This window comes from Erythrolamprus reginae, chromosome 2 (genome assembly GCF_031021105.1).
Source record: "Erythrolamprus reginae isolate rEryReg1 chromosome 2, rEryReg1.hap1, whole genome shotgun sequence".
Taxonomy (NCBI): Eukaryota; Metazoa; Chordata; class Lepidosauria; order Squamata; family Dipsadidae; genus Erythrolamprus; species Erythrolamprus reginae.
In genome coordinates this window covers 183523829-183535860 of record NC_091951.1, presented here as the reverse complement: position 1 = coordinate 183535860, position 12032 = coordinate 183523829, and the positions used below count along the sequence as shown (strand labels likewise).

At 38.6% G+C, this 12032-nt stretch overlaps 1 protein-coding gene across 2 annotated transcripts in view; it reads right to left on the bottom strand.

Moving 5' to 3' along the window:
* BIN2 (bridging integrator 2) overlaps positions 1–12032 on the bottom strand; it is a 51494-nt gene that overhangs the window by 23878 nt on the left and 15584 nt on the right. The window contains exons 5-8 of one of the 2 annotated variants that reach the window (XM_070740704.1): positions 11543–11638; positions 7438–7545; positions 3992–4077; positions 2135–2210 (exon numbers count right to left, since the gene is read on the bottom strand). In XM_070740704.1, coding sequence (XP_070596805.1) covers positions 2135–2210; positions 3992–4077; positions 7438–7545; positions 11543–11638 — 366 coding nt within the window. The remainder of the gene's footprint in view (positions 1–2134; positions 2211–3991; positions 4078–7437; positions 7546–11542; positions 11639–12032) is intronic. The other variant, XM_070740705.1, reaches the window with a different exon arrangement.

Here is a 12032-nt window from a genome sequence, read left to right as displayed (position 1 = left end):
TGTGGGCAAAGCAGATGGCAGGAGAACTGTACTTTCAAACCTGCAAGGTTCTATTATTAACATACCTATTAATATAGCTTTCCAGTAAAAAAGGAATAGCTTATGCGGTTGTGTTTCCTGTCTGGTCTGCCTGGAAAGGCTGACATGGAGGAAGAAAATGAGTTCTCTCTAAGTGTCCATGACTACTATTACTCCAACATTCCGCAGTCTGCATTGGTTGCCGATCAGTTTCCGGTCACAATTCAAAGTGTTGGTTATGACCTATAAAGCCCTTCATGGCACCGGACCAGAATATCTTTGGGACCACCTCCTGCCGCACGAATCCCAGGGACCGGTTAGGTCCCACAGAGTTGGCCTTCTCCGGGTCCCGTCGACTAAACAATGTCGTCTGGCGGGACCCAGGGGAAGAGCCTTCTCTGTGGGGGGCCCGACCCTCTGGAACCAGCTCCCCCCTGAGATTAGGATTGCCCCCACCCTCCCTGCCTTTTGTAAACTCCTTAAGACCCACCTCTGCCGTCAGGCATGGGGGAACTAAAACACCTCCCCCTTGCCCATGTTGGTTTGTTGATTGATTGACTGTGTGCCTGTTTTTTTATATATATTGGGATTGTTTTATGAAATTACTAATTTTAAATTGTAATTAGATTGGTGGGCATTGGATTTTTATTATGTACTGTTTTTTATTATTGTTGTGAGCCGCCCCGAGTTTGCGGAGAGGGGCGGCATATAAATCCAATAAATCTAATCTAATCTACTGCAGACTGCACTCTTAGCCAGATTTGAATGATCTTTAAAATTTGGACAAAGTACAATCAAATGGATACTGGGATAGGAGACTATCAAAAAAATCACTGGACTAGAGATTAAAACATCCCAGAACTATCAGCCTCATAAAACAAATCAATTCCATGTTTTTCCTACATGGATGAATTCCTGAAATCACTAAAAGTTGAGCTTCATTCAAGGATTCCTTTATTTTAATCGGTGTGATCAACAGAATTGTCTGCAAAAGCTGGCCATTCCCATATCGACTCAACAGCTGAAGCTGTTGATGGAAAGTAGCAGTAGAAGGAATTGTCCTTTACCTAGGCCAGCAGGAGGCAACTTGAATAGTTGTTTCAGTATTTGTTATTTGTAGGAAATATACAAAACTAAATAAATGGTGTTTGTGCATATAAAATTGGGGGTAATTCTGATCAGATCTCATCATTTATTCATTTTATTTAGCACATGGCATAACAGACATGGACTAGCAATATATATTAACATATCATCTAGATTAGTAGAACACAATAAAATATAACTGTTAAAATGATCTGTGTTCCAAGACGAATGTCTAGGCCAGGGGTGTCAAACTCAATTTAATTGAGGACCGCATCAGGCTGTGTTTGATCTTGGGGGTCCAACATCACTTGTGTTGGGGGCTCCTGTGGTGGCCCGAGCCTTCGGCCAGCAGAAATGGGTTCCCGAACTCCACTTTTGGCTGTGATGGCTTCCTGCAACCCTCTGCCACCGAAAATGGAGCTCGGGAGGGCTGCACACAGACATTAGGAGTATTTTCTAAATAAATATAAAGCCTATAAAGCCCTTCATGGCACCGGACCAGGATACCTGTGAGACCGCCTTCTGCCGCAAAAATCCCAGCGGCCAGTTAGGTCCCACAGAGTTGGTCTTTTCCGGGTCCCGTCGACTAAACAATGTCGTCTGGTGGGACCCAGGGGAAGAGCCTTCTCTGTGGCAGCTCCGACCCTCTGGAATCAACTCCCCCCAGAGATTAGGACTGCCCCCACCCTCCTTGTCTTTTGTAAGCTCCTTAAAACCCACCTCTGAAGTCAGGCTTGGGGGAACTGAGACATCTCCCCCTTGCCTAAGTAGTTTTGTGCATGATATGACTGTGTGTATGTATTTTATATATTGGGGTTTTTCTTTTTAGACTTTTTAAGGTAAAACTGTTATTTTAGATTTTAAATTATTAGATTTGTTGCCATGTATTGTTTTTATCACTGTTGTGAGCCGCTCCGAGTCTGCGGAGAGGGGCGGCATACAAATCTAATTAATAATAATAATAATAATAATAATAATAATAATAATAATAATAATAAAAATTGTATGTTTTCCACCCCTGCATATTTACCTTACTCATTTCCTTGTAGAAGATATCTCTCAAATTGGAAATATTCTGGAATATTGTCACATAGCATGCAATTCGACTAGGAAAGAATGAAGACAAAATAAGCAAATCATTGTTAAGTTAGTTGAGTCAATGAGGAGGAAAAGAAAAGCCATTTGTGAGCCAAACAACTTATTGCAGAAGAAAAAACAAATTACACTTCTTCAGAATACAAACAGGTTACTTGGCAGTCGACACTCCCTCCTCATCGTGCAACTAATGCAGGGGTCTCCAACCTTGGCAACTTTAAGACTTGTGGACTTCAACTCCCAGGAAATAATTGAGAAGCACTGCTCTACAGATAACTAATATTCACTTTGCCTCGATTATGCTGCCATCTTATGGGCACCAGGCCTCAGTACGTTCCCAGCACCAAATATAACCCCAACTCATGCATAGTCCATAAAATGCTTTCATAGCAGAGTCCGGAGAAATTCAATTTATTTTATTTTATTTTATTTTATTTTATTTTATTTTATTTATTTTATTTTATTTTATTTTATTTTATTTTATTTTATTTTATTTTATTTTATTTTATTTTACTTTACTTTACTTTACTTTACTTTACTTTACTTTACTTATTTATTTATTTATTTATTTATTTATTTAGTTAGTTAGTTAGTTAGTTAGTTAGTTAATTAGTTAGTTAGTTAGTCCAATACATAATACTTATTCTCTGCCTTCATCCTGCCACTTGCACTTTACTGTTTAAACAATATTTGGGACTGTCTGAAGGGTTAAGGGTTAGAGTCAACTACCAGGGAAGGAATTAGAAGTGGCACAATTATTGACTGTGATCTGATTGGTCTCCTATGATTCCCATTAGAAGGTCACCTTCATTACTTCAGCTGGGAAGCACCCAAGTCTTATTTTTCTTTCTCACTCCCACTGCTTTTTTATAGCTTGGAGCAGCTTTAGCACAATCTATGGCTAAATATATTCCATGTGAGAAAATGATGGAGAAAAGGATTCTTCAAGGCACTCTAATAACATGAGCATCTATAAGACTGCCCATGCTCCCACAATTACAACATGATTCTCAAAATAGGTTTCTGAGGAGCTGAGTTTAATCGTGGAGTCAAATTCTGTACACGTTGGAAGATGGTCTTCCTTCGTTTTTCAGGACTCTGAAAAAAAATGACTTCCATCCATTGAGAGTTGGTCTTGTTACTGAGTGGCATCTTAGTTATAGTTGTACAGATAGTCCTTGATATACAACAATTCGTTCAGTGACGGTACAAAGTAACAATGACACTGAACAAAGTGACCGATGACCATTTTGCACACTTACGACCATCGCAATATCCCCTTAGTCATCTGATCAACATTCAGATGCTTCGCAACTGGCACATATTTATGATTGTGGCAGTGTCCCAGGATCACGCAATCTCCTTTTGCAATCTTCTGACAAGCAAAATCAATGGGGAAGCCAGATTCCACTTAACAATCAAGGTTACCAGTAGTGGGTTCCTACCGGAACGGTAGAAAACACCGCAACAGTAGTAAAAATTGAGTCAGTATCTCAATACATTTTCAGTCAAGTCTGTAATTGAGATTCTCATCTGCTGTGCTGGTTAAAAGTTCAGTAGAATCTCCCAAGTCTGAATTTAGCAACTTTAAACCTGGCGGACTTCAGATCCCAGCTGGCTGGAGAATTATGGGAGTTGAAGTCCGTCAGGCTTAAAGTTGCCAAGGTTGAAGACCCCTGACCTAGATAAGCTGTGTAAAGTCAAGACTTGTAGGGTTGCAACCTGATCTTAAACCTGATGCTATAAACTGCACTTCCTCTGCCATTGCAACTGGACCTTTAGTGTGCATTACCTGTTGTAAAGGTCCGGCAGTTCTTCTCGTAGTTCTTTATTGAGTTCCTCAAAGACAGCTTGGGCTTTATAGTACTCCTCTTCAGCCTATGGAATCCAAACAGTAATTAGAGGAACAGAAACTGCAAGGCCGACTGTTCTGCCGGCGTGTTTTAACCGCCCGTAATTACAGGGTAATTAGTCCAGGAAGACACACACCACATGATAAAAGGAAAACCCAAAAGTTTTTATAAACAGAAAAATAGAAACAGCTCCCTTTTTAAATGTCAAAGGGATTTTCCGGTACACACAAGGCACAGGTTAAATGGAATCCAATTGCTCGCCCAATAGCTGGGAAATTGAGTCCAATTCTAAAGTCTAGAGAGTCCACACTCAATCTTGAACAGCACAAAAACCACGATCTTGACGAAACAATGAATTAGATAAACTGCCACGAGGCTAAAACACCAAGCTGCACTTTTATCTGTAGCACTAATTACAGCAGCCCCACCCAACCACAGGTGGCCTCATTTTCTCTTGTAATAATCCTTCAGTTGTTGTCTCCTATGCATCACTCTACGCATGGGTGGATGTGTCATTAATTCTTGCTCAGAATCCAGGGATGATACAGATGATTGATCTCCTCCTGGGCTGTCTGCCAAATTCCCCTCTTCCCTGTCACTCACGCTTCCTTGGTTAGAGGAGGCTTTGTCGTCAGATTCCATCAGGAGCAAAACAGGCCTGCGGCATGTGGATGTTTCCCCCACATCCACCTGCACATTCCTTGGGGCAGGAGCTGGGCCAGAGCTAACCACAACACCGACAAGCATTAAAAAGTCCAGATTCTGGCTACACAGTTACACATCTGCAGAGATGCCTAACTTTTTTTTTTGAGACTGGAAGCTGTTCTCCAAAAAATATACCAAGCCAGGAATAGTATGTGTGTGAGCCAGGTAACACACACACACACACACACACACTTCTAATTTTAATTTTACAATTTCCTCTAATGGTAATTAAAATTTAATTTAAACAATTAAATAAAAAGATACTTGTACAATTCGTCTACTTTTTAAGTTTTCTCTTCTGTGATAGGACGGGGGAGAGAAGGGGAAAATAGGGGACTTTTTGAGAGCCACCCACTTCTAAGATGTGGGACTGGTTGTTGCTGGGTGGCTTCATGCTGTCTCTTTGTGCTATGCTCTTTACACAAAAAGTTAACTGTGTGTAAGTCTAACTATAATTTGTTGACATTCTGCAAGCACAGAAAAGCAGAGGGATTTGTAGAGAGCCCCTGGGCTGTTTTCTTCCATCTCACTATATTTAGTTTAGTATAGTTTACTATAGTATATAATATATATATTTTCATTCTATCTTTCCATAAGTTGATGCTTTCCAGATGTACTGTAACCGTAACCGTAACTCACTTTCACCATGTGAAAGTTCTGGACACAGCAGTGGCAACACACATGGAAGAGATCAGCTGGAGAAAGATTGATCTCTACTCAAACTTTCCTTCAGCACTTAGCTCTTTCTGTTTTCTCGTTTCCAAAAATATAAGGAAAAACAAATCACTCATAGCCATGTTTTTCAACTTCAATAACTTCAAGAGGCATGGACCAGTTCCCAGAATCCTCCAGTCCATGCATCTTAAAATCGCTGAAGTTGAGAAGGAATGTTTTAGAGAAGAAGTGAGAGGCAGCAGCTCTTTATTCCCCATCGCCTGCCACCAGAAACAGTATTCTGGATTTTCTCAAGCTGCTTACATGTTGCTTCCCCCCTCCCACAGGCTACAAAGGGAAGTCAGAACATCTTTTTATTTCTGCTTATATTGCTCCTTCAGCAATTATTTGCCCCTGTTCTTCCTCTCGGAAAATTGAAGGGATAATTCCTGACCAGGGAAGCAATTAAAGCATACAGAATTTGCTTTTTTAAAACTGGAGGAAAGCAGCTGTTTGTTCCAGAATTTGTACAGAATTTGTTTTTTAAAAGTGGAGGAAAGCAGCTGTTTGTTCCAGAATTTGTACAGAATTTGTTTTTTAAAAGTGGAGGAAAGCAGCTGTTTGTTCCAGAATTTGTACAGAATTTGTTTTTTTAAAAGTGGAGGAAAGCAGCTGTTTGTTCCAGAATTTGTACAGAATTTGTTTTTTAAAAGTGGAGGAAAGCAGCTGTTTGTTCCAGAATTTGTACAGAATTTGTTTTTTAAAAGTGGAGGAAAGCAGCTGTTTGTTCCAGAATTTGTACAGAATTTATTTTTTAAAAGTGGAGGAAAGCAGCTGATTGTTCCAGAATTCGTACAGAATTTGCTTTTTTAAAAGTGGAGGAAAGCAGCTGTTTGTTCCAGAATTTGTACAGAATTTGCTTTTTTAAAAGTGGAGGAAAGCAGCTGTTTGTTCCAGAATTTGTACAGAATTTGCTTTTTTAAAAGTGGAGGAAAGCAGCTGTTTGTTCCAGAATTTGTACAGAATTTGCTTTTTTAAAAGTGGAGGAAAGCAGCTGATTGTTCCAGAATTTGTACAGAATTTGTTTTTTAAAAGTGGAGGAAAGCAGCTGATTGTTCCAGAATTTGTACAGAATTTGCTTTTTTAAAAGTGGAGGAAAGCAGCTGTTTGTTCCAGAATTTGTACAGAATTTGTTTTTTAAAAGTGGAGGAAAGCAGCTGATTGTTCCAGAATTTGTACAGAATTTGTTTTTTAAAAGTGGAGGAAAGCAGCTGTTTGTTCCAGAATTTGTACAGAATTTGTTTTTTAAAAGTGGAGGAAAGCAGCTGATTGTTCCAGAATTTGTACAGAATTTGTTTTTTAAAAGTGGAGGAAAGCAGCTGTTTGTTCCAGAATTTGTACAGAATTTGCTTTTTTAAAAGTGAAGGAAAGCAGCTGATTGTTCCAGAATTTGTACAGAATTTGTTTTTTTTAAAGTGGAGGAAAGCAGCTGATTGTTCCAGAATTTATACAGAATTTGTTTTTTAAAAGTGGAGGAAAGCAGCTGTTTGTTCCAGAATTTGTACAGAATTTGCTTTTTTAAAAGTGGAGGAAAGCAGCTGATTGTTCCATTTTGTCTGTACATTTAGCTGCTATTCCTCTGGCCTCATCTATCTAAATCTCTTTTGCAACTGGAAAGTCTATTTTGATGACTTTCTGAACGAGGTTCAGGAGTGAAGTAGTCATCTTAATCCATTTGTCTCCTTAGCCCCTCCATGAAATTCCTCAAGTGAAAAAGCAAAAGAAAGAAAGAAAGAAAGAAAGAAAGAAAGAAAGAAAGAAAGAAAGAAAAAGCCTAAAATGTTTGATTTGACACACTGGAGGAATTAGGGGGAGGTCAATGCCACACTTTCCCACTCAAACCAAGAACTCCTCCACCAACCAGATTCCTCCAACATAAGAATGGCGAACAAGGGTGGAAGTGGAAATATCTGAATAGAAATCCTTTGATCTGAATCTAATTGGATTCCTCAAGAGGTAGTTTTACCTTAGCAATTTTAACTTCATCTTTCTTTTTGGCATTCTGAAGGGTTTCCAAGTGATGTCTGCTGATATCATAATCCACCAGTTTCCGTCCTCTCTTGGCAATTCGCTCCTGCAAAGGAAGAGAACACATCAAAGATGATCTAGAGACAATAGTCTTCTTTGTGTATTGTTTTAAAAGAATATCTGAAATGCTCTTCTGAATGTGCAAAGTAATCGGGCTTCAAGGGACCTTTCAGTATGTAGGAGAAGAGCAAGGATTTTTTTTGCGTAAGGTCTTGTAGGATTATGTAGAGAATCCTTGCAGAAAGTTCATTCAGTGACTGGGATAAAATTTGGGGCAGAGTATTTATGGCTGTGTCTTCGGTATTACAAATCCCATTCAAGTAATATGTAAAAAAACCAAACTGTAAGCTATCTCTTTTTTTCCTGCTCAGTTTGAACTTCTACATTTCCTGATATATTATCTCTTGCAATTCATGTCCTCATTAGATTCCAGAATGCTGGTTATTATAATTCAGAATTGTGATAGTGGTGTATTGATCTAGCAAACAATGTAGGTATTTCACCTATTTTTATTATTTATTTTTATAACAGAGTCTTCTAGTCCAACCCCCTGATTAGGCAGGAAAACCGACACCACTTCAGACAAATGGTTATCAAACATCTTATTAAAACCCTCCAGTGTTGGAGCATTCACAGCTTCTGGAGGCAAGTTGTTCCATTGATTAATTGTTCTAACTGTCAGGAAATAAGTTGCTTTGTTTCCACCCACTGCTTATTGTCAAACCATCAGGTTCTTTGGAGAGTACCTTGACTCCCTCTTCTTTGTGGCAGGCCCTGAGATATTGGAACACTGCTATCATGTCATCCTTTTTCATTAAACAAACATATCCAGCTCCCGCAACCATTCTTCATATGTTTTAGCGCTTAGTTATTTTATTTGAGTCATTGACCAGTGAAAGAAAATGAGATTTAACTCACTGAATATTAATATAACCTATGCAGCACAGAAAGGCAAGCCACAAAATAATATAACAAAAATAAAAATTATTATCATAAAAATTAATACAATGTGATATTATACAATTTATGTAAGGCAATTAAATGATGGTTTAGAATGTATTTTATAAATATTGTTGTCTTTGTTGGCCAGAGTTTGGGGCATCAACTAAGTGCAAGGATTAATTAAGGATAAAGGTTGCCTATGGAGATTCTGTCATCCATTCTCATCCATAAGCAGTGACACATCTTCAAGGAAAAACAAAAAAAAGCCCATTTGCATCTTGAAAAAGCACCTTTGGGACAGGATTAAGATTGTTCTTTTCCAGAACCTTTCCAGAACCTTTTCCAGAGCCTTCTCTGTGTCGGCCCCAGCCCTCTGTAACCAACTGCCCCCAGAGATTAGAATTGTCCCCACCCTCCTCGCCTTTCGTAAGCTCCTTAAAACCCACCTCTGTCGTCAGGCATGGGGGAACTGAGATATTCTTTCCCCCTAGACCTCTACAATTTATGCATGGTATGTTTGTATGTATGTTTGGTTTTTTAGTTGTTTTAGTATTGGATTGTTACATGCTGTTTTTATCACTGTTGTTAGCCGCCCTGAGTCCACGGAGAGGGGCGGCATACAAATCGAATAAATAAATAAACAAACAAACAAGCAAACAAACAACCAAACAAACAAATAAATTGCTATCAACGATCACCTTCCTTTCTGCTCCCCCCCCCCCTGACAATCTGGCTCTTTCCTGATGCATTCCTCCAGCCAACTTGGAACGTATATGGTCCAATACATCTGGGGAGTATCAGGTTTTCAAAGAATTATTCACTTGCTTGACTTCTAAGTTCTTTAGGTACAAATACCACAGCAGAAATAAAGAAACAAAGAAGCAGAAAATACTTAACAGGATATATAAGAAATAATGCTGTCAGGATGGGAAGAAACTTTGCCATATTTTTTAAAGTATTTTTTTAATAAAGGAAAAAGAAGTGTCACAGTAATGATGATTTAATAGCTGACCAGATGATATAAGACTGAAAACTGAAATTCTGATGTAATGAGGATGAGTCCGAAGGGTTACTGGCGCTTTAAGAAGCTGTCTATGTAAGTGAAGCCATTAGAGGGCGTATCTCTTTCTCTCATCATGTATCTCTCTCCTCGCCATGTTCAATTTGCATTGTAGTTCTCTGTGTAGAGTTGGAGATTGAATGCTTGCCTTGTATGTGTTTACCACATGTATGTATGTATATACCATATTTTTCGGAGTATAAGAGGAAGCAGAGTATAAGACACACCTAGATTTTAGAGGAGGAAAACAGGGGGGAAAGTATTCTGAACCAAATGGTGTAGTAATATATACTGCTCAAAAAAAAAAAAAGGGAACACTCAAATAACACACCCTAGATCTGAATGAATGAAATATTCTCACTGAATACCTTGTTCTGTAGCAAGTTGAATGTGCACAACAGCACGTGAAATTGATTGTCAATCAGTGTTGCTTCCTAAGTGGACAGTTTGATTTCAGTGAAGTTGGATTTACTTGGAGTTATACTGTGTTGTTTAAGTGTTCCCTTTTTTTTGAGCTGTGTATTATTTAATGAAATAATATAATATTATATATTAAAAAGTATCAGAATACTTTTAGCATTTTACTATGTAGTAAAAAGTATCAGAATATTTTTTTACAAACCTGTATAATTTTTACAATCATGTACACTTTTTACAAACTTCAAACTTGACACTAATAATAATAATAATAATAATAATAATAATAATAATAATAATATGTTGTGGTTAGCTCTGCTCCAGCTCCTGCCCCAAGGAATGTGGAGGTGGATATGGGGGAGACATCCACATGCCGCAGGCCTGTTTTGCTCCCAGTAGAAACTGCCAACGAAGTCTCCTCTGACCAAAGAAGTGTGAGTGACAGGGAAGAGGGGAGTTTGGCAGACAGCCCAGGAGGAGATCAGTCATCTGTATCATCCCTGGATTCTGAACAAGAATTAATGACACGTCCACGCATGTGTAGAGTGATGCATAGGAGACAACAACTGAAGGATTATTACAAAAGAAAATGAGGCCACCTGTGGTTGGGTGGGGCTGCTGTAATTAGTGCTATAGATAAAAGTGCAGCCTGGTGTTTTAGCCTTATGGCAGTTTATCTGATTCATTGTTTCATCAAGATCGTGGTTTTTGCTGTTCAGGATTGTGTATATGGACTCTCTGGACTTTAGAATTGGACTCAATTTCCCAGTTATTGGGCGAGCAATTGGACTGCATTTAACCTGTGCCTTGTGTGTACCAGAAAATCCCTTTGACATTTAAAAAGGGAGCTGTTTCTGTTTTTCTGTTTATAAAAAGTTTTGGGTTTTCCCTTTATCGTGTGGTGTGTGTCTTCCTGGACTAATTACCCTGTAATTATGGGCGGTTGAGACACGCCGGCAGAAAATAATAATAATAATAATAATAATAATAATAATTTATTAGATTTGTATGCTGCCCCTCAGTGTATATAAGACTTATACTCTGAAAAATATGGTAGAAGTCTTGAATATAAACCACTGTTTGTAAGACAAACCTCTGTGTTTTGTATTTTGCTTCTGGGTTGTCTCAAAATAGTAGTCATGTGGTGCATATTCTGACAAGAAGTGTGTGAGTGTGGATTCACATGTACACATGGAAATAAAAAGTGTCTGAACACATATGTATTCATTTTTTTAAAAAGGAAAGAAAGACAAAAGCAAGATTTAAGAATGAGCTGGTTCTTCTTGTGAGATTGGTGACATATTTTTTCCCCAAAAGAAGTTAGATGAAGATAACGCCCAAACAAATTCTTCATTAAAAAAAAGATTTAATTTTATATGTAAACTATAAATATTTTAACTGAACGTCTTGGCACTGGATTTTGTTCTAGACTAGGGGAGTCAAACTCACAGCCCATAGGCCGGATGTGCCACACGCTGGCCATGCCCACGCCCGGTTAAGCGAAGGGGGGGAAAGTCATGATATATCACCTGACGCCACCATGATGACTTGCGTTTGACACCTCTGTTCTAGACGGTTGATACAGTATTTACACACAAATCCAAAAGTACAGTACTGTACATACTTTAATTTCATTGAACTGACTCAAGTAGTTGTCCATGGTCCTGATCGCTTGGCCTGCCAGTTTTTCCTCATAATCTTCCCATAGAAGATCATTGCTCTGTAAGGAAACAGGGACACTTTTCAAGATGCTGTTGAAATAACCTCTATGCAGTTATTCTTTTCTCTCACGAAGACCTAGAAGTTTACAGGGTCACTCTAAAAATAAAAGTATGAATCTTTCATACAGACTGGGAATAAACAAGAGGGCTCGGTTTCATTTCCTCCTGTAGATCATTTTATTCCATTGGAATTTTTTTAAAATTATAGAGCAGCAGAACAAACAGTATTCAAAAGGAAGAGAAAAGAATGTTTAGTTTTAGAAATGAAATATTGGATATACCCTACACAAGAGCCACAGTGGTGCAGTGGTTAGATTGCCACCCACCTCTGTCGTCAAGCGTAGGGGAACTGAAACACCTCCCCCTGCCTATGTAATTTTCTGTGTATGATAT